Below are 23,048 nucleotides of genomic sequence, written 5' to 3' on the forward strand. Positions count from 1 at the left end.
GCTTGAGACACGGGCATGTGACCCCAATACCTAGGAAAAATTTTGAAATTTTGCAAAAAATTCTTTGAGTACCCGGATTAGTCCCGACTTATTTCTATTGCATATTTTGGGTATTGAGGGTTCATATAAGAGACAATATGATTGATTATGATTGATTTCTGATATGAATGAGAAATGATATGAAATGTTTGTACTTGATCTGTAAACTCTAGTTATACTCTGTAACCTGTTCCGGCGACGAATATGGGTTAAGGGTGTTACATTACAATTGTTTGAACAACCTCTAAAAAGGATATTGGTTGATTTTGGTTTAGGATTATGTGATTCATATGTTATGTTTTCTTATGTGATTTATATGTTATCAGAAAAAAAAACACTCTTGCCGCATTTGTATCAAATGAAAATAATTGCTTTAAATATAATTTTTTTTTGTTTTTTAACCGCTTTCACAATGGCTTTCTTAACGGATCGAGTTTGTTAAGTGCTATCAATGAAAGCATGTGTATAAATAATTCCATTTTGCTTTCTTCAAAAGAAGTGGTAGTGACAGTGACAGTAATAGTAATAGTGGCAGTGACAATTGTCTGCTTTGTTTTCTCTAATGATAATGATGGTGTTAGTAGTTGTTGTAGTTGTTAGTGTTCTTTGATTTAAATTTTTTTTGAGAGATTTGGAGGAAGTTGGACCTATGTAACATTTATTGATTTGGTTTTGAGGCTAGTTTTAAGCATCACCAATCATAATTTATTATTATGTAATAGTTATCCACAATGATATATTTTTTGTACAATCAATTTATTTCTCATCCTTATATCTCCTCTATTTAAGTTTTTCTTATATGCAATTTTAGAACAATTGAAATAAAGAGCTTTGATTGCTTTGATTTGGTGCATTTTCTTGTTTGTACTCAATTAATGGTGTTTTGTTATTAATTTAATTTGGTACCCACTAATTTTATGTAATTATCGTTTTGAATTAATGAAATTGTTATTATTTCAATAAAAACCGAAATTCAAATTTAAATAGGTTTTTTTTGTCTATTTTTTCAATCCCAAATTTGGCTTTATTTTTCATTTTTTTTTATTTTCACCTTTTAAGAAAAATAAACTTTCAGTTGAGTTGATTTGGAATATTTTCAAACAGTTCCTTTGGCTTGACCTTTGCACTTTTTGCAGTGACGTACTACCCCCAAGTGTACAGATTACTTTTTACACTTTTTAGAGAATCTTAAGTTTAAATTATTTTATATGAATTTTTATTGACCGTTGTCAGAGGGGTCAGTTTGACTTTGACTTCCTTTTGGTTAGTACTAGTTTTTCCTTTTAATGAATAATTGTTTAGATTATATTAGTGATATTAATTATCTGCAATTTTGTATTTCAAAACAATTTTCTTTATTAAGTAGATTATGATACACTGTATGAAAAAAAATATGTTTATACATATATTAAATTTTTGCTAAAATGGTAAAGCATATTTATAACAATTTAGCTTCAAATCTTATTATTTATGATTTTTTTATTTTATATAAAAATATAGAAAACTAAAATAACCTCATATTATTATGATCTATCTTTAAAAATAATTTTTTATATTAATATTTCGTCGACTTATGACACTAATTTTATTAAGTTCTATATATATAAATATGTATTGATAATCTATCTATGGTATATTTTATATTCCAATACAGTTAAAAATTTCCCAAAATCTCATTTCATTTACAAAATAATAAATATTATTATAATGATATTCTTTTTTTGTGTGTAAAATAATGATGTTTTTATCTTTTTATAATCTTATTTAAAACTAGAGAAATAAACAAACATTATGATATTTGGATCCAAAATTCTATAAATTTATTATTTTAACCAAATCCTTATTTATCTTCTACATGATTTTTTTCATCTATACATAAGTGTATTATAGTGTAGTAAATATATCTATATTATTATAAAATCTTTTACTCGATTTCGTGCCACCACTTTAATAAAAAATTAAACAAAAATCAAACATATATTTATTACGATATTCTAAAATAGAAAGACAAAAATATAATATTTAGCACAAATAAAATAAGCAGGAGTGACCCCTCAAGCTTGTACTTGTCTTAATTGTAGGCATTTCCACCCTAAAAAACTTGCCTTAATTAAATGACAACTTTTTTTGCCCAAAATCTATATAAAAGATCATGTCATTATCAAATCCATGGTGGGTGTAATTATTTGATGTTGCTTTTGAAATGAAGTAAAACCAATTTCACAAGAAATTTATATATATATATATACACTCATAATGCTGGTTTGTAGACTAGGGATTATGAGATTTTAATGGAATAAATTCTATAAATTTGTTCAAAAAATAAAAAGAAAATAAAAAATAATTAAGGCGATCTTTTCCATGTATTCCTAATCATTATTGTTTTGGCCAATGATAACTCGCAAAAGAAACTTTTATCTCTTAATTATTAGGGTAAATTATACTATTAGCCACTAAATTGTGAATAAAATTTCGTTTTAGTCACTTAACTAAAAACATTACAATTTAGTCATTAAACTATTCAAAAAATTTTATTAAAATTATTGACAGTTAAAATTAATATTATATGGCTTTCTCTGTTCGCATTGCCTGCACCAATCAAAAATTTCCTTTCCACTTTTCTTCTACAATTCAATTTTTTTTATAAAACAACTTTGGACAATACAAATCTGTGAATTAAAATTCAAACAAATTTTTTCTCTAATCTCTGAAACTGGTCATCAAATCAACCTGAATCTAAATTATATTCTTGGACTTGTTGATGGGGTATTAATCCATTATATTGGTCATCGAATTGTCGCTTGCTTGTTGGAGGAACTTTTTATTTTTATTTTTAAAGTTAGCATCTTAATGACTTAAATAAAAACTTTTGGATAATTTAATGACTTCAATGAAAATTTTTAAATAATTTAGTGACTAAATTATAACTTATTTTAGTTAAACAACCAAGACTACTTATTCGTAATTTAGTGACTAATGATTTTAAATTTTTAAAGAAAGAAAAAAAATGAATTGACATTGCAAGATATTATAGTATTTGATTTATTAGTGACATATTTTAATTAATGTAGAGTAATTATTATGTTAAAAATAATTATAAAATAAGATAATTTAAATATTACAATAATAAAAAATTATAATTGAAGTTTTTGTACAAGAATATCACATGCACGTTTAATTTTTATTTTATTAAATAATATACTTTTTTCATAAAAAATATATTTTTACATCATATAATTAAAATTTTAAATAATATAATAAAAATTAAATTAAAAATAAAATATTGTTAAAAATATATGATGTTTCGCTTTTCGATTTTCATATTATGTGATTTTGTTAATAGTTAATTGAAAGTATATTTTGTGATCAATATTATTAAATGTTGTCGATCATCATTACTTTGCCCTTCTATGTAACATTCAAACAACTGCTGCCGACATTATATATATAGTTAGTTTTTTTATTCCGTGTTTATAAATTAAAATATATTTAATAAAATTTAAATTTTTTAAATTCAAATTTTTACTTAAATGAAATATTTATTTAATTAAAGTACAATAAAAATATATTTAATTTGTATATATGTTTAATTAACAAAACATAATGTTAATATATTTTACCCATTTTTAAATATTTATGTAAACTTTTATCAAATTTGAAAAATTAAAACAACTTATTTTAAAATATGCAAATTATTTTAATAATTTTTATTTTTTATAAAGTTTTTAATTTTTTTTAAAATAATTATATACATCCATAAAAGCATGATGATATTAAAAGTTAAAAATTAAAAATAATTGTTACTGGTGGTGAATATTCTAATTACCTACTATTTTTCTTATATGGGTAATCCAAGAGTTATATTCTGTGTACCTAAACTATTATGACTTCTTTTGCTTTGATTGCGAACTTTTATATTAGATTGATATTTCGTTAAAATTAAAACCATTAACACTTCCTTATTAGTCTTTTTTTTTATTTTTATTATTTTATTTAAATTATTGTTATAAGAGTACTAATGTATTATTGTTATAAGAGTACTAATATTCTCTTTTAAAATAAAAAGTGGCAAAAATTTTTAAAAAGAACAGAAAATTGATTGCGTAAAAAAATAATTCAATCAATTTTTTTTAAATGAACAAACTATTAAAATTTTTAAGGGAATTAAATGGTAATTTACTTGTATTTCATAAAAATAAAAAAAACAAAAAAAACAACATTAATAATAAAAATACACATAGATTGTTATGCAAACTGTCACATCAATACTATTAAAATTTTAACAGTTTATTCAAATTTTTCGTCCATCTAATTAGGATCGTGTTGCTATTGATGCTGGTAACTGGTCCCCTATTAGACTGGCTTGTAATGGTCCACCATTATCACATCTGTTTTTTTGCGGATGACTTGATTCTTTTTGGCTAGGATGAGGAATATCAAGCTCGGGTAATAAAAAACATTCTCAATGAGTTCTGTGGTTACTCAGGACACAAGATTAATACGAGGAAGACAAATATTTTTTTTTCTCAAGAGGGGTTGATGGTAATGTAGGGAGGAGTATCAATAGATTTTTTGGTTTTCACAAGATGAGTAACTTGAGAACATATCTAGGTATGCCCATTTTCCATGAGAATGTTACCAACAATACGTTACGCTTTGTGGTTGATAAGATGCGTAGTAAATTGTCTAGCTGGGATGCAAGACAACTCTCTTTAACAAGAAGGTTGACATTAGCTTAATCGGTTCTGCTTTCAGTTCCAAGCTATTTTATGCAACTGATGATGGTTCCAAAAGGCCTATGTGAAGAGATTGAATGCATTATACAGAAATTCATTTCAGGATCTTCTAGTGGCAGTGTAAAGATGGCCTTGGTAAGTTGGGATTCGGTGTGTCAATCGAAAACTCACAGAGATCTTGACTTGAGGTATTTGAAAGATCACAACACCTTTTTTATGATGAAATTTGGTTTCAATGTTATATCAAACGGTGATGCCCTTTGGGTTTGGGCCCTTCGGTCGAAGTACAAGGTTTCTAGTGGATTGCTTGAGAATTTAGCACGGGAAAGATGCTCTTTTTTATGGAGATCCATTTCCAAGGAATGACCCCTCATTCGCGAAAACCTTTTATGGTTTGTCAGAGATGGTAATAGTATCTAATGTTGACGCGACCTTTGGATTCCAAACTGTAGTCCCTTATTTGTACAGATTCGATCTTTTTCTAACCTTAATATGATTGCCCTCTTAGTAGTATGGCTACAGGTGACGGATCGTGGAATTTAAACCTTCTCAGATTGTGGGTCTTAGAGGAGATCATTAACAAAATTGCAGGTGTTCCACCATTGCACCCTTTTTTGGGTCTTGATAAAATAACTTGGGGAGCTACTTTGACTGGTTCTTTTTCTCTTAAAAATGCCTATGGGAAGATTTGAGAAGGTATATTGAATTCAAAAGAACAGATTTGTGAGATACCTTGGAAATTTAAAGGCCTTTAATGGATCCATTTCTTTTTATGGCTCACCCTCAAGCAATGCCTACGTATGAATGCTGAAAGGATGATGCGAGGCATTGGGAGTAATAGCGCTTATGGGTTTTGTAGGCAGGATTATAAGGATGTGTTGCATGTATTCAGAGATTGCTTTGCTGCTAGAACTAAGACAGACTCTCTAGGTTTTACACCAGTTCCCTCCCTATTTAGATGACAGAAAACCTTCAGAATCATCTCAAACATTTCTTTGGATGGGGTGGATTGGCTATGCCTCTTTGGGATCATTGCTTGGCATATCTAGAAGAACCAGAACTTGCTTACCTTTCAAGGCATTTCTTGGAGTAATGATGAGATTCTTAAAATTTCATTTAGTTGGGCAAAGCAATACATTTTGATCTCCAAAACTGCATTTCATAAACCTCACAGTTATCTCCACTCTTTACCTTTAACTAGTAGTTGGGTTTGTTTGAGAACTGATGGTTCAGTTAGGCTTGACGAAGGTGTTGCAGCAACTGGAGGTTACATATGTGATCATAATGGTGGGTGGATCATTGGGTTCTACCGATATTTGGGTAATTGCACAGTGATGGAGGCTGAGCTTTGAGGGATCTTGGATGAGTTAAACATTCTTTTGGAAAGACGATTCGATAGGATCTCAATTCAAACTGACAGTATTGAGGCCGTTAACATTATTCAAGATGGCTCTTCCAGAAACTCTAATTCTACTCTAATCAAGAGCATACTTAAAGTCCTGAATATGTTTAAGTAGTGGAAGATTCAACATTTGCCTAGTGAAGAGAACTCAATTAAAGATAGCTTGACTAAGTCAGTTTGCATTAGAAACTTTGATTTAAGATTGTTTGAGAATCCTCCTTTATTGATCTAGTTTAATTACTTGGAATTTTTAATTTTTCACAAAAAAAAAATCGGATTAAATTTATCACTATTACATTATTTTATAATATAACTATAGATAAACAATTATGTATCTTTTAGAATGGGAAACTAGATTGACTCATGGAGTCGCCATTTTTGAGATTCGAATTGATATTCTAATCCCTTTTCCCATTTGATTATGACCTCCTCCTAAAACCAATACCTACTGGCCGATACGGTCAGTGCTAAGCTAACTGCTGCTTACACATAAATATATATTATTATAATTTCAATCAACATGCCCAATATTCAGACATAAACGAGCTGTTTGTGTCTTTTAACAATTTACAACTCTTCTGCCATCATGCTTTCCATAAATAAACAGCTAATCAGAACTTTATCCCCTATAACTTTTATCTCTGCTTCATCATAAACAGCTAATAAAAACTGCTTATATTCATTCGGATCCGTCTAACCTTCTCAATAGGTACTCCACTTGGACTTCCTTCGTCAATGGCATGATCCAGTCCCCGTACAAGTCAGCTACCAAGCTTGGGTTTATTTTGTAAACCGGATCACAATCCTTTTTGTTTATGTTATCTGACACTACTTGTCCGTAAGTTTTGGCTTTCATTTCTACTCTTTTCTTGATTGATTCTTCGACCAACGGATATGTGAGCAACTTCATCAGCCAATCTCTGTCCTGCAAAAAGAAAAAAAATCAAGAACTAATAATGAAAACACAATCACATTCTTTAAATGAAAAAAACACAATCACATTCTTTAAATGAAACTGATAAATAATACCTGTTCTCTAATTGCAGCTTGATAAGCATCTGGAGATGCCCGGTATTTACATTCTGCCACGAATTTTCCATAATGTATTCTCTTCGAAAGAGCCTGTGGTGACACATAAATGTTAGGCAAGCATCCAGCAGTTCCCAGAACATCAAGTTGGTCAAGTACAAGAGCCAGTTTGATGGAAGAACTGATAGGAACAACAGGTATTTACGCATGCCACAAAAACCTTATTCAACCAACAAATCCCTCTCCAAGATTCCGACTGCAACCCATGAAAGGTCACGGAGTTGTAGCATAAACAGTTGGCATGGATATGAGAAATAAAGAATAGACATGTAAAAACAATGCATGTACGTGTTACACTATCAAAATCCAGTTTTGCGTATTCAAATTTATCCTAAATCAGAAGGCGCAACTCATCATCAATCTATACTGCTCGCACGCTTCATTTCTCTTAAAACATCCATGTCCAACACATATTCAAACATGTATGAAGGGATAAATCAAGATACTAGTTTGGCAGGTGAATTAGCATACAGTTTGCTGTCAAATTCAAGCAAACAATAAAGGGGCAATGTTAGAAACTCCCAAGTCAGAGAAAGGGCTCTAGACAATTTAAGTCATAGGGTTTCTGCTTAGGCACCTGCACCTATCCACTATTAGGCATCGGTGACCCTATGTTATCTGGCCGCCACTTGGCTAGCTAAAGTTTTGAAAACAACGATAGACATCATGCAGATAACTGAAAGTATAGAGAAGGGAAAGAAGACAACAGTAGATTTCATGCACAGTCAATGACCATTTTAGACGAAGGCATCTATGGTACATATTACTGGTGTATGTGCAAATTGATTCAGAAACTGAATCTGAAATGGATCGGAGACTTGTCTTAAAATATTTACCTGCAAACACATGGTGTCACAAATGGCAGTAGATCCACAATTGCCATCATCTCCTTCATTTACTAATCTGGGAATAAGATTTCTGAAGTACATTTGCCACACTTTCGGATTTATATTTATTGAATCAGCAATGGGATGTAGTACCTGTTTGATTGTCAGAAAAAAGGCTCAAGTAAGAAGTTAAAAACCTGGCACTCACCACAAAAAATTCTGAATGTCCAAAAATTCATAAATATTATGAACAAGGAAAGATAAAGACCATGTTCAGAGGATTAAATTCTTAGAATAGACTGCCATACAGTATACTTAAAAGTTCCAACAAAACATGCAATTAACAGAATACTTCATGTATTAATGAGAATGCAGACATATGGAGCAATGAACATAAGCGTAAGGCCACAGCAAAAGAGCGACAAAAATAATGTCTCATATCTGGTCCTATTATTTTACCTGTGGATATTGCAAAGGTGGCAACAAGGGGTCTGGTAATTCATCTGGGAAGAAAGGGTGCTCATCTGGGCTCTTGTATCTGCCAACCTAACGTACAATCAAAGGGTTTATCAAAAAAGCAGCACAGATTTTGCTAAACCCATATCCTTTCTCTCTATGCTTGTTGAGTGTAACATTACCTTAGCATGAAGCTTTTCAGTTCCTCTAAGTATATACTCGACCAACGAGCCATGGAACCCATCCATTGAAAAGGCATCAGGGTCATATGTATCCCCATTATAACAATATTGAGCTCTCTCCAGAAGGCTAAATATAATGCTGTCCTCTTGTCGAATTAACGAGTACCTCACTGCCTCAAGGGTCAAGTTCTCACTCTCATCCACCCTTTGCTTGGTTGTCGTTGATCTATAGAGATGTTACCAAAACATTAAGTTATCAAATACTTCCATCAAATGTCATATGGAAATCACCATGTAAACACCAATAGAGAGAAAAAAAAAAGATTCAGGAAGATTTTTCCGCAAGGGTCAATCAAATTTCAATTTATTCATCCTTAATATGGTTTCCAGTATGATTTACGAGTTTATTGCACTTCATTCTAGTACCATAGTGATAGCCAGAGTCTCTTGAAGCTCATACAAGTCAATCGATATTCCAAGCTTACACCCGATGTGCATATGTAGCAGAATGGTGTTCAAATGTACATAAATTAATACATTCAATCAAAGAAGAAGACAAACAGATAACAATGTTGGCTAGTGCACTCAAATTGGTGTTCTCCGGAAGGGGGCAAAAAAGCAATTGTTCTCACTAATTACCAATAGAATTTCAGTAGTGAAATAATAAAGGAAGAAAATCCATTCCAAAATAAAAAATCAGTGAGAAAAAGGAATTCAAACATGAATTTCCTAGCCACATTGGACATTGAAATGCTTTTGATGCAATAATCCAACAGCCAGGAAAACATTTTCTTGCCAAACATCAGAAGAACAATTAAATTCCCAGATTCCAAGAAACCTAACAACGGAATTATAAACAACTGAAGCATTGAAACAAACACAATTATAAAGTAAGTCAGCGGAGTCAGCTAATCCCATTGTCAAACACAACCAAAGCAAATGAAGAGAGAAAAATACATTAAAGAAAGAATAAATTTTAAACAATCTAAAAGCTGAATTGGAGTTCTGAACAAAAGAAGAGGCAAAAGGGAGGATAGTTTTTATACCCAATAGAGTTGGTGGAAGCATTAAGAGATTGAATGACTGTCTTTGACAACCTTGCAGAGCAATGAAGCTTAAAGATGGGAAATTCCCTGGTTTGTGAAGTTAAAGGAAAACTGGGTCTTGAAAGTTTGGTGGTTCCGTTAACAGCAAACGAAGATGGAGACGAAGAAGCTATGAACAATTTAGCTTCCATTGATGATACACAGAAAGACCTTTTCCAAAGAAAAAGAAACACAAAAGAATGCAAAATTTTGAAGCTTTGAAACAATGAATCAGTGCGAAAATTGAAAAAATACAAAGGATATGTATATGTAAATAATTAAAAAAAAGGGTAAAAAAGACTGGTTCGCGCGTTCCTTGTGGTAGTTGAGTTAGGTGGTGGAAACTGAAAACAGAGGTTGGTGGAGAATGACAAGCCAATAAAAACTAGAATCTATCAAGTTGCTTCATTCCCAAAAGTACAAGCAAACCATCGTTTGACTAAAAATTGGGAGTTCAACTGTCAGCTTTTTACCCATTAACCTACTCAAGATTATAACAAACATCTGTTAGAAAATATCTTATAGGAGGCGTAATGTATTTTAAAGAAATTACACTAATACTCACTAAATTAATTATGTGTAAAATTTTGTTTTGGCGATAATTAGAAAAAATTACAAATGGTGACTAAATTATTAAAAAAATTTATTTAAGTCACTAAATTATTAAATTATTTTAAAAAAATTTCTTTAAATTTTTTTCTATAAAATAAAATAAAATAAAATATTTAAAATTTGATTCGTTTGTTATAAAGATAAATACCAAAATTATATATGAACTATGGTTTAATGTATAAATGCATTCATAAAATTTTGATTTGATCTAATTCTTGTGAAATATTAATACAATTATTGATATAATATCATTTTATGTTTATATATTACATATATAAATAATTATATTTATCTAATATAAAAATAAATTAATATATTTATTTATTTAAATATGTATAATTTAATCAAAATTAAAATTTTAAATATACATTTGAACCATTATTAAAGTTTCACATATACAATCAAAATGATTCTTATTATTTAACAAAATAATATCACTAATTAACATTAAAATAAAAATACCAGAAAAACTACAGCGTTTTGGTGTATAATTATCATCTTCCAATCTTCCTCGTAAACCCTATCCATTCAATAAAAGGTTTCCCTCAACTTCGACACTGCAGCTCCTTAACGCCATAACCAATTCTGCGTAAAAACCCCAAAAAGGGGAAAATATGATTGCTTGCAATACCCTAATCCGTGCGCACTTATCTAATCTTCGTTGTAAACTTGACTTAAACCCTAAACCATTCTTTTTTCCCCTTTCACTTCGCCTCCTTACTTCAGGTGCGTTTTCATTCAACATAAATAAACCCCCCTTTTTTATGGTTTTTTTTCTTTTGCAAAAATACGGAAAACCCAGATTTGGTTGAGTCTAGATTTACAAACCCATAGTTTTTTTATTTCTTATGTTCATGTTCTTTTGGTTAAATGCAATGCCTTCTTTGTAAACCATTATTTTTTGTTTACTTGGAGAACACCCTAGAAGAGTTAGATGTGGTTTGAGTTTAGATGAAATATGCTATGCTTTTATTCATCTTTGATTTTCTTTTGGGTTAAATGTAGTTCCTTTATGCAATCGAATTAGTTCCTGTAGAATCCGAACGAGGTCTTTCTCGGCTATACCGGAAGTAGCCCCTTTAGAGGATGAATCCCTGGAAGACTTGGCAAAGGACACCGTGGAACACCTGCTGACTCACCAAGATGATGTTGCGAGGTTGATGAAAATGGAGAGGAGATCGGGAATGGATATCCATAGCAAGCGGTGGTTTCCTTACTTGGATAGGTTTAAGTGTGGGAGTGAGTCCCTAAACAGCAGGGAGGTTATAGAGGCAGTCGCACCTGTCTTGATGGAGGAAAGGAAAGAAAGGTTGAAGAGGGTGGTTAGAAATAGGAGCTATTCAGTTTGCTTGGTGGTGGAAGGGCTGTGCGATTTCGGCAATGTTTCAGCCACGTTCAGGTCTGCTGATGCTCTTGGCTTGCAGTCAGTTCATGTGGTATCGTGTGACAGTTCAAAAAGGTGATAAGATTGAAGCCAAAAAGGGTCTGGTTTTTGGTTGATGTTTGAGGGTTTTAAGTAGTTGTGCCTATTATTATTGCTGCGTATTAGTGAATTCTTAGTTTGACTTGCTTAATGTATTGTGTTTTTAGTTGGTTCGAGATGAAATTCAATCAATCAATTGCTGTCCTAACATCATTTTTTTATCCAGATACAGAGAAAACCGCCATGTCAGCATGGGTGCAGAGAAGTGGTTGGATATCGAACTTTGGAACTCTCCCAAGGAGTGTTTCAAAGTCTTAAAATCACGTGGTTATCGGATTGCTACAACACATGTAGGAATGGATGCGGTATTGATAATTTTTCCCAACTTTGGTGGCACTTACTAAAATATTGATCTTTAGGATAAATTTATCCTGTATCAGATTGCACTTTGCTCTTAAATCAGATGTTAACAGTCACAGACAATAAAATCCTTAGCAAGCATATTGTCCTTGATGATCAAAGTTCTAAGATTCTAAGTCGGGATACTTACATCACTGACTGTTTGCAGGTATCCATATACGACATGGATTGGTCAAGGCCAACTGCAATTGTAGTTGGGAATGAAAATAGGTAACTTACATTGTTACCTTTGTAAAACTTCTCATAATTTCTGTTTGGTAGTTTATTACTTTCTTGAGTTTAGTGTTTCTATGTGGTATATGATTAGCATTAGACATAATTTACTAGTTGTTTTCTGACTTTGAATTTCCAGAGTTCATAACAATATCAGATATCTAACTGAAAACAAGAAATGGAAACAAAGGCAAAACTATCAAAGATGTTTTATGATTTCCTTTTTCATTTCAGGTCAATCTGATACCTTAGTTTTGTTGATGTGTTCCAAGTCTTGTTATAAAATTATGTGTTGTTTTTGTTTCTGCAATGTGGCCAAAATGTTTTTTTTGTCACGGTTTTCTATATTCCTCTCTTCTTCAATGTTACTTGAGGTTTATATGGCTCTGTTGCAGGGGAATAAGTGATGAGGCGCTGGAACTGTCAGATTTGCATTGTAGTATTCCAATGAAAGGCATGGTTGACTCTTTTAATGTTTCAGTGGCTGCAGGCATAGTCATGCACCATGCTGTTTGTGACAGAACAATGCACCTGGTAATATTTGCTGCCGAAGTTCATACACATCTTAGTCCTGCATGTATTGTGATTGTTCTATCTTTTTGTCCACTTCAATTTATTTCAAGTACATATAATTTGTCCAACACAGGGTTGTCATGGTGATCTGAACGAGGATGAAAGCCAAATCTTACTGGCAGAGTTCTTGTTGCGTCATAATAATAGCTCAATCAGCATAGCTAACGAGTACGCTAAGCGGAAGGCTCATATGCTTCTCATACCAAGACTGTGATGCTGTTCTTGAAGTCCTTACTGTATGATTTATGTAAGATTATGGTGCACACTTCAACTCCAAAGTCTCAGTTGATGTGGCTGCCAAGAAATGAAGAACTGGAGTTTGATGATATCATTTCAAGCCTTCATAGAGAAAAGGGTAAAAGTGACTGAGTCAACTCAGTTAAGCTAGAGTTTTTCAGATGAATGCATGAGTTAGAAGGTTCTAAGCCACTTGTTTGCATGTCAAACCCTAGAATATCAAGGATTATGATATTTCATTGTAGCTGATGCTGTATTCACACCGTTTAGAAAATTATAATGCAGAATTCTAATTATTTTTCAACTTCTCATTTTCTTTTTGAAGTATCAATATTATATGGACATATGTATGATATATGATCTTTCAAAGGTCTTTCGAATGCATAACACTTGTACCCATGTCGGATATAGATATGTATTCAATTTTAACATTTAGCTAAAAACAAAAGGACGACAAGGGGTTTTCATTTTAAAGCTTAAAACAGCTGGATTCATCACACATCTGCATTATTTTCATTGCAAAGCTATGTTGTTTTGAAGTCTTAATATTCGACATCGTGACACGATTATGAGATATGATCTTTCAGAGATTCTTCAAGTTGTATATGTTAATATGATGCACACGAATTCGAGTGAGCATCATAGCGAAAAACACAGGGATTCTTCCAAGTTGTTCTTTTAATGCTTAAAATAGCTGGATTCTTCATATGTCTGCTAATTATCATTTTTCTGCACTACTGCTTTAGAAACTTTTAAATGATTAATCACAATTTGGTTGCAACATTAAACAAAGCTTGGACCAAGTCCTCGGGCTGCTCTAACCATTACCTAAAATAATGTCAACAGGTTGGCTTGGTCAATTTAGCATTTCCTCAATAAATCATACTTAAAAATTAAATAAACAAATTTCATTATTAGTATATTTAATTAATAATCCGTAAATCTATATTATATTTAAGTGTTTGTTTGAGTTGATATCATGAATTAATCAAATACCAATTCAATTAGAAAATAACTAAAACCTCTTTTTTTTTTTTACAAAGTAATAATATTGTTAGAGGGTGCTTTTGTTTAAATTTTTATATAAAATTTATAAAAATCAATTTAGAAAAAATAGTCATGCTTGATAAGACTTGAACTCTTCATTTCTGAAATTTCCAACTTTATTATTTCTATCAAAGGTTAGTTTTTTTTTTTAAGTATATTGTTTGATTGCGAGTGTGCTATAATCATGGTTGTTTGAAACCGAAACTGAGGTACTGATTTGGAAAAAGATATTGAATCAATTTACTTGAGAACTAATATAGACCAATGGAGCTGGACAATTAAAATAGAATATTTTTATTTTTATGAATTTTTTAATGATTTCATTGATTTGTTTAATAAAACCAGTTAGGATGAATGAACCAATAATTTTGTTTGACCACATGTTGAGTTCTGAAAACCATGACAATATACTTAAGAGTAGTTTCGTGAAATTTTAGAGTTGGTTAAAAGTGGAAGATTAAAGTTAAAAAATAAAATCCAAGGGACGAATTTGGATACTGTGAATACAAATGAAGTGGGATGAGAATGAGAAAATACAGGCTTGCCTGGCCTCGCCCTGTTATGACTGCAAACATTGATATAAATCTCATATTTTGTTATAATATTAACAAATGCTCTCAAAATCTTTAAGTACAGAAGTTCTTGTCATTCCTAGTATCTTCTTCTTATCATCATGGAAAACTAGAAGGCGGCAAAAATTACGGTATGAATCACTTGATCCATATAACATTTAACAATCCAAGTGTTTCTGCAGAAAAAAAAAATCAAAATCATAAACCCAACATGTAGAATCATGTATTGTTTTTATTATTTTTTAAAACAAGTCCCTAGAGTTTAGGGTTCAGTACAAATTCATTACATTATAATTAGATTAAAAAGCACTCGAGAGGCTCCGATTGGCCGGGCCGAAAAGCAACTCGACACAGAATGCAGGGCCGCATATTGATCTGCCGGCACTCCCAACTTTGTCCAGATCCCGGATCGTAAACTGGCAAAGTTAAACAATGCAGTAAGCTTCTTGGTGCGTATCGGTTTATGAATCACTGAAAATTTCCATGCGCTTACCTGTAGCAAGCTGCTCTTGATGAAGGCTGTATTGAAACAGGCATAAAAAAGGCGACCTCCGATCATTTTTTGATAGAATATGACGCGCACGTCTCCCTTAACCTGTTCAATCCAAGAATATGATTGTGTTCATGCTTTTGATACCTTTTAAACGAATCTATTTCATGGCATATAAGACCTTTTCAAGCACAAACGGACTCCCAAGATGTTTCCAGACACGATATACACCATTTACACTTAGCATATGTATGTAGGTCAAATACTCCATGTTTTTCGGATTTGAGTTCATGATACATCATTGCAAAGCAGACATATTAGTATAGGTGCAAGCTGCAAGTGACTTACTTCCACAGGTTTATTGAAACGATAGTCAAGACAGTTCTTCTGATATAATATGGGACTCTCCGTGTCCATTTGGACTACAACACGAGGTTCCTCCGATTCTGGTGTAGCCCCTTCCTCGTCCCCTTCAACATATGACAAGAAATATCGAGGACTGCAATTCGCTTCACTTCCTTTTTTGAATTGTCGACAGCATCTCTTGGCAACTTCAACAGGCGGGCGGTTCATCTGATCCGGAATCTGCAGAATAAGGTTATACGTATGTGAAACCAATACTCAGTTTATATCATCACTTTATTCAAATTTGTGAGTTGAGTTTAGTGTTACGTATGACCTAACCTCTTGGAGCTCCGAGACAACGAAGAAGACAGAGTTGGTATTAACTGTGTCGTAAAGTCGTATCCGCCGCAATTCTCGGCTACATGGTTGAGGCAAGTGCACATCGACAGGTCCATTGCCAATGCCCCTGGGAAAAGAAAGTAATTTTTCCCAATACCCCACATAACGGCGTTGGCTTGGTATAGAGACCTATCAACAAAAGTGCAAAATATTTAAAAAGAAGAGGGTATTTCCATGTATTTAGATGGTTTTGGAAGATCATATCCTAATATTCAGTCCGATAATGCATTGAGCAGAAATATTTCAAAAAAAATTAAGAGTGAGAGCAACATAACTACTTACTCCTTCGTTGTTAGTTGTCCGCTTTTGGGCGTATAACTGAAGTGCTTCCTCAGCTGACATTCCGGTGTAAACAAGGTAGGCACACACCATTAAGCCTGTTCGACCTTTTCCTGCCTGCAAATTCCGGTGAAGGATGTCAAGCTTTAAAGGCGAGAACGTTATCTAATCCAATAAAGGAAAATTAACACTACCATAATTCTTTGACTATTGATTTTAGGCTACCAAACATCTGTAAGGAAACAAATTTGTATGAATTTAAAACAACAACTGGACTAATATTTGGTTGCTTGGTGACCAATAGAGTTGCAAGATGTATTCATACAAAGATATGTAAATGCAATGGCCTCTAATATATTTCTGTTGTACATACCAATGAGTAATTACCATACAGCCTGTTGGCATCTTCTTCCTTTGGGGTTTTGAATTACTTGGATTCAAGTTTGAGCCGTTGGGTAATGGTAGGTGTCTAACACAGATATGTTCAGTTTTTAAATAACTTTTTTTATGCATTTGAAGAGTCATATATCCCTTTTATTAATGTCTGAAAAAAGAAGAAAGAAGTTTTTGAAAGTAATACCATGCAATGAACAACTGCAATGTTTTTAGGGTCATCTGATAGCCATGAATGAACACTCTCACAGAATGACTTCATCATTTCAAAGTGGGGAACGTGATTGTCATCGAAAGGGAACTTCTCGACTCGACCATGGAAGTGTGATGGATCATAATCTTCTTCTATGCACAAATTGTAGACCTGTAGAATTTGGCAAAGAAGTTGAAAGAAAACTTGTAAAAGGCAAGATATATAAGAATTAAAAAGAAATGCAAAACTAACTATGGAGATAAAACCCTTTAAGACTGAGATACATCAAAACTTTGCTGCCAGTCAACTTCCTACTGGTAGAGTGACCTAAACAAGACAAACAGACTGAAGGATAGACAAACATAAAATTTCATTTTCAGCTCAGTAGCACCCTTGTCTGAGATATATCAGGACATAGATATGAAGATAGGACCTTCTAAATACACGAAAAGTCTTCAAAAAATTGAGTCAACCAAGTCCGAGTAACATAGCTAGCACAAACGAGGACACTGTTTACCCTGTAATGCCCCTGATGAATCATTTCCAGCACAGACTTGACCTGCCATAGAGGATTCCGATACATTGCTCGCATACGTTCGGCAGGGAAAGACATTGCCAACAAACGATCAGTTATATAAGACATGTCCAGATCATATCCACCGACTAGCATTCGCCTTCTTTTCTTCGACACCAGGTTTCGAATGAAAGAACTTGCTGAAAGATAAGAAAGCATTTTATGCTGGAGGAGAAGGGTGGCGTTTGCACCCTTTATTGGGCCCGCCTTCGTAAATTCCAACCCCATCTGCTGATACCTTGACAACTTCAGAATGTCAAAGTAGCTGCTAAACAGAACAAGCATAAATACATTTATATACATTGTAACATATATATATATAATATATGCATACACTCAAATCCTGGTATCTGTTATTTTTTGTTTGTTTGTTTTTCAGATTACAGTGAATATAATCTTAGAACTATATATCTGGTTTTCCCTAGTTTACATGTAAGGGAAAAGAAAAACCCAACATAGTGTAAAAGGAAAAGTCAAATGCAAGAGAAAAAGAAGGTACCAATGGGGTTGAAGCTGCTGCTGCTGCTGAAGATCATTAGGATGATGATCATGATCATGATGATGATGATCTTTCATATTGATTCTCCCCTGACGGAAAGAGAAAAACTGATAAGTGGGAATTTGGATATTCTATGCTAAATTTGGAGGGAATTCTAACACCAGCTCTCAACCCTATATTTGGAGCAAATTCTGGCAACAACATTGCTATCCTTGAAGCAATTTAAAGAAACATGTCAACCGAATTTACTGTTGGGATATTCCTAGGATGATGTTTTTTTTTTTTCAATAAACATTTTTCCTAGGTTGTTGGGTTTGGTTTATTTCAAGCCATTTGATATAAAATTGTACTCAATTTAACTAAAACTCTAACTTATTCTTGATGTAAAAATTGCCACAAATTTGATATTTGAGTATGAATAATTTGATTAAAAAAAATTTTAAATGTAATAGTTATTCACAAATTAAGATAAGAATCAATCATCAAAAGATGAAAAACATTTAGGTATATTAATTAAATAATTACTAGATTCTCTATATTCATCCATTTTATTCACTTTGATTACAGACCATACTCCTTTTTAATATGATCTTTGATTGTATCCAAATGGATAATTAAAGCAAAAATATTATGATGGTCAATACCAACCTATTGTACATAGTCTTTCACCGCTAATCTAACTTTGTTTCTTTGGACCCAACCATTCAAATTTTGCTTTACCTTAGTATACCCATTTCACTTTATTAGTCTTTTTTTTCTCATTTGACTTTTCAACCAATTCCCATATCTTAGTATTTTCAATTGCATCATTTTTTATTTTTTTTATTTTTGCATAATTTTCTTGCAAGCATTATCTTTAGTTGTTTTTTCATAAATTTTAAATTGCACTAATTTTGAATGTTAAATTATTTTATTATTAAATCACATAAAAATTAAACATTAACAAATTTGAAACATGTCAAATGATTAAATTTCACACTTATATTTTCGAGTCACTTTAAAACACAGCAAGACTCTAATTATAGCAGATAACAATACTATCCTTTACAAATAAAATTTTGTTTCAAAATTAAATATAAAAAAACTCATTCTTAAATTTATAACATAGAAATCCGTAGAATATAAGAATGTTTTTGAAAAAATAATGATGACATATTCACTTAATTTATTGTTTTCTATTTTATTAAGTCATGACCACCGATTGTTTGTATTTTTTTGGAACGTTGTCAGATCAGTGGCCATCTTGAATTCTTGGTGGATTTTTTTACGAATCCTTATTTTCGTAAAGACTGAAATGATAATAAAATCTCAAATTGGTCCGGACCGAAATTCATCATCATCCTCATTTTTTGGTATATCGGTTGGTGATCCGCTCCAAACGGAGAAGGTGTCAACACTGGATAATTTGCCCCACTCTACCACCATATGACAAAGAAAATTATGGATATTCTTCTCAACTCTCTTTATCAGCTTTTGAAATTTAAATTAGAAGAATTCGCAGAAACCTATAATTATTTATTCAAAGGAAAATTTCTTACATGATATTCAAATAAAAAACCTGTCATTTTCGAGGGGCCGGGCAATATGAATCTGGCAAGTCAATTAAAACGTTACTAGTGCGCATAATGTCCCAGTCTTCACCTTCTTTGCATAATCTATTTCCAGAATCTTCATTTGATTTGGCCTCTTCCCTGAACTCTATAATCTTCTTTTAAAAACATCGTTCAATTTCCCTTCCATCCAGCGCACTATTTCCTTCAGTCCGCTCACCTCACCTTGCACAGAAATCACGTTTTGATTGACTCTCTCTTCCAATCAACGCACCAAGTCCTTCACTGCAGTAAGCTAAGTCACCAATGCCTCAAAAAACACGTCAACCTTACTTGTCCACTTCAAAAGGGTTGACATTTGCCTTTGAACATTGTTTAGTGAGGACTGAAACACGAAAATATATATCATCACATCAACACCAAACAATGAGAAGAATAAAAACGAATCGAAACCATAAACAGAACCAAATATTTGATGAAAGCTTTGGTATATAAATTATCAAATGTATTATTTTACCTTGACTTCAACAAGATATTTGGCCTTCGGATATTCTTCCAATGGCTTCTGTTGAGGTTCATCCTCGGTTAAAGCAACGAGCTGTAAGATTTCTTTATGTCACACCATATTTCATAATTATTTAAGGGTAACAAATCTACCTTCCCTTTGATTTTGGGGTAGCCTGGAAGCCTCTGTTTTTTGAAAACAACATTTTAATTTTCTCATTCCCCCAAGCACTAATGCGAGTAGGAAGTTCAGAATTGCCAAATTTCTTGCTCTCCAATCCAGCCAGGTAATTGTAAAACCGAATCTGCAATAAACTGCAAATTTCAAAATTATTTTCCATCAACAGTAACCATGCCTAAATTAATTAACATCAAACAAACAATGCAATGTTACCTCCAACAGTAGAAGACATCCGCTTACGTACCTGGATTTCTTTCCAATCCTATTGCCGAAGACATAATTTCTTAATCCTTGAATCAGAACCTCATGCGTGTGTTTTGCCCAATTCAACTTACCGTTGAGGCCTTCATCGCACAAACAATTCTAGTACTCCTCGCTGGGAAAGGGAAGACTGATGGACACAAGAAACATCCGATGATAAATGCAAGCACCATGGCCTTTAATTTAGCAGATTCAGCCTCCAAAGTGATCATATGCTGCACTAATTTAACAAACCTAACATCCTTTGGGATACTCAATTTATGTCCTTGATTCCTCCTCAAAACAGTGGACACATCGATCCCATCATCTTTAGATCCAAGATACTGGCCACATCTTCAACAGTGAGAGTAATATTATGACTGTCAACTTTTATAGCACAATTTTCAGCATCGAACCTCTCAATCAAGTATATTATGACCTCCCTCCTCATTGATCGAGATTTCATTTGCAACAACGGGCCCATATCAATACTATGAAGGATAGTATCTATCTTCTTATCCTTCAAGTCCTTGAACAACTTTGGCAAACATATAGGACTGCACCGTGTAAGCAAGACCTACACCAGAAAAGGTAGAATATGAAAAAGTAACTTTGTTTCTATACTACTCTGGTATAAGTAGACCATAATTATACCTTATTCTTTCCACCTTCATTTTCACATTCAAATTCTCTTTTTATTTTTTCATATTCTACTTTCTCCATGACAGTCTTTTGTTTGAAAGGCTCCTTCTCTGAATCCCAAAGTTTTACCCACTGTGCGGCCAACTTTTGACGTTGCTATTTCAAAAGAATACCAACAATTACTAATATACATATAATCATCATAAATGGTTGTATATAAAACTCGTCAATACATAGAATTTCTTAAAATTTCAACCCACCTGTATGCCAAATTTCTGTTTCTCCTTACTTTTCTCCTGACCATTTCCTTTCCAGACACTGCTACTGCAAAAAGACTATAAATTATCATTCTGAATTTTCTAAACATTAAGCATTTATCATCTATATAACCCTAAATCGATATGTATTTCACAATGATAACAACTAACGTAACTTCCACATAAGTAAGTACGATGATATTGGTTTTTGCACTTTCTTCGATGTTCCAGTTGTCATTAGAACCTATATTGATAATACAAAAAAAAAACCACCACAATCTCAATTCGTACGTGGAGTGGACACACTTCCCTCATATCCATTTAGGGCTGCTGCTGGAAACCAACAACCAAACTAAGGTGAATAATGAAAGTGGCTAATTCGATTTTTATACAATTAATTTTCTCTTTAGGAAGAGTTAATTGCAAAACCCAGCTTTGATTATATTACTTATCTTGCTTTAAGGTAGAAATGACTTCTTTAATAGTTAAAACAACATCTTAGTTGGTTCATATACGTATATTATAATATAACATGGCTGTTTGTTTGTTCAAAATGCAATTTACATGAAGCTGAATTGTACAAGAGAAAGTTTTTTAAGTTTATTACAGTAACGGTTTATTTCCTAAGGTTCTAAGCAAGCTCAGAATCAAAGATATATTCTTTACATGATATAATTGCAACACTATGTTTAATATTTATCTCAGAGTCTGAATAACATAGTAGCAATGTGCAAAAACAACAAAAGCTAATAACACTAATATTTCACAGCATGGTACCAAATGAAAATCTAATCTTGTTATATAGAGATTGGAGTTTCTAACCAGAACGGAATGTCGGACGGGGCGATCGGGATAAAAACGGCGCCGACGGTGACGGAAGGTGACTACGAAGCGGGGGAGGCTCGGCGGTGACCAAACGAAGAGTGTAAAATACAAACGGCTTTTTGAAGTTTCTGGTCGCACCGGAGTTTCGAACACCGTCGAAGTGTGGGTTAATAGGCAGCGGCGACGGCGACGGAAGTCAAATCCGGTGTTGGGGAGGTTTTGCTGTGAAGATTCGAATATAATAAATGCCAATTTTTGGGCTGCTCCGCGTCAGGCTTTCGAACACAGTAGCACCGGACTTCTATCGGCGTCGGAATGAGGTGGAACAGGCGGCGACGGAAGGAGAATGGGAAGCTGGCTGCGGTTTGGCAGTGAAGAAGATGAGAGGAGAACCAGACTTCTATCCGCGCCGGAGTGCGGTGGAACAGGGGGCGACGGAAGGCGGCGGCCGGCGGCAGTTCGACAGTGAAGAAGATGAGAGGAGGAAGAAGTTTTTTATTTCGATCCAATATTTTTTTCAAAACAGAACAGGTTGGATTAGGGGTTAGGGTTAATTTTACCTATAACCGGTCAATACCGGTTGTTCACTATTTTTTATTTTTTTTCAACGGTTATGATGTAATAGTTGTTAATCTAATGGCTGTTTTCCCTTTTTTGGAGCTTCTCATAAGCTCTTTTTACCTCTTTTTTAAGAGCCCACCTTAGAATTTTCGAGCTTGAATCTTGATTTTTCCTTTTCTTTTTACAAACACAGATTTTGGCCA

General features: G+C 32.9%; 3 protein-coding genes and 1 long non-coding RNA gene across 9 annotated transcripts; 1 reads left to right on the top strand and 3 right to left on the bottom strand.

Moving 5' to 3' along the window:
- Window positions 1-6,660: 6,660 nt before the first annotated feature.
- On the bottom strand, window positions 6,661-10,325 carry LOC107922832 (chorismate mutase 1, chloroplastic). Of its 2 annotated transcripts, none has more exons than XM_016853018.2 (6): window positions 9,778-10,325; window positions 8,732-8,957; window positions 8,553-8,639; window positions 8,103-8,246; window positions 7,207-7,299; window positions 6,661-7,097 (listed from the first exon to the last, which is right to left on the bottom strand). In XM_016853018.2, exons 1-6 carry the CDS (start codon window positions 9,966-9,968, stop codon window positions 6,996-6,998), a joined length of 843 nt encoding a protein of 280 aa, XP_016708507.2. In that variant the 5' UTR covers window positions 9,969-10,325; the 3' UTR covers window positions 6,661-6,995. The 2 variants fall into 2 exon arrangements, with proteins under 2 accessions (XP_016708507.2, XP_016708506.2); XM_016853017.2 differs by having other exon boundaries at window positions 6,661-7,102; window positions 9,778-10,304.
- A 582-nt stretch (window positions 10,326-10,907) lies between these two features.
- On the top strand, window positions 10,908-13,598 carry LOC107924744 (tRNA (guanosine(18)-2'-O)-methyltransferase). 2 transcript variants are annotated; one of them, XM_016855323.2, is made up of 6 exons: window positions 10,908-11,154; window positions 11,434-11,887; window positions 12,078-12,216; window positions 12,420-12,481; window positions 12,880-13,018; window positions 13,131-13,598. In XM_016855323.2, exons 1-6 carry the CDS (start codon window positions 11,043-11,045, stop codon window positions 13,269-13,271), a joined length of 1,047 nt encoding a protein of 348 aa, XP_016710812.1. In that variant the 5' UTR covers window positions 10,908-11,042; the 3' UTR covers window positions 13,272-13,598. The 2 variants fall into 2 exon arrangements, with proteins under 2 accessions (XP_016710812.1, XP_016710813.1); XM_016855324.2 differs by having other exon boundaries at window positions 11,000-11,154; window positions 11,456-11,887.
- Window positions 13,599-15,114: 1,516 nt separating this feature from the next.
- LOC107923332 (phosphatidylinositol 3,4,5-trisphosphate 3-phosphatase and protein-tyrosine-phosphatase PTEN1) lies at window positions 15,115-18,286 on the bottom strand. The gene is made up of 8 exons (XM_016853537.2): window positions 18,086-18,286; window positions 17,530-17,851; window positions 17,007-17,183; window positions 16,430-16,543; window positions 16,088-16,276; window positions 15,752-15,988; window positions 15,407-15,508; window positions 15,115-15,329 (listed from the first exon to the last, which is right to left on the bottom strand). Exons 1-8 carry the CDS (start codon window positions 18,160-18,162, stop codon window positions 15,213-15,215), a joined length of 1,335 nt encoding a protein of 444 aa, XP_016709026.2. The 5' UTR covers window positions 18,163-18,286; the 3' UTR covers window positions 15,115-15,212.
- Window positions 18,287-19,532: 1,246 nt separating this feature from the next.
- On the bottom strand, window positions 19,533-22,847 carry LOC121209699 (uncharacterized). Of its 4 annotated transcripts, none has more exons than XR_005904785.1 (6): window positions 22,282-22,847; window positions 21,463-21,526; window positions 21,215-21,358; window positions 20,565-21,137; window positions 20,153-20,444; window positions 19,533-20,020 (listed from the first exon to the last, which is right to left on the bottom strand). It is a non-coding gene; the product is annotated as an uncharacterized lncRNA (long non-coding RNA). The 4 variants fall into 4 exon arrangements; XR_005904783.1 differs by having other exon boundaries at window positions 20,153-20,454; XR_005904786.1 differs by having other exon boundaries at window positions 20,534-21,137; window positions 22,282-22,813.
- Between the last annotated feature and the right edge of the window lie 201 nt (window positions 22,848-23,048).

The sequence above is a fragment of the Gossypium hirsutum genome, chromosome A11, assembly GCF_007990345.1.
Source record: "Gossypium hirsutum isolate 1008001.06 chromosome A11, Gossypium_hirsutum_v2.1, whole genome shotgun sequence".
Lineage (NCBI taxonomy): Eukaryota > Viridiplantae > Streptophyta > Magnoliopsida > Malvales > Malvaceae > Gossypium > Gossypium hirsutum.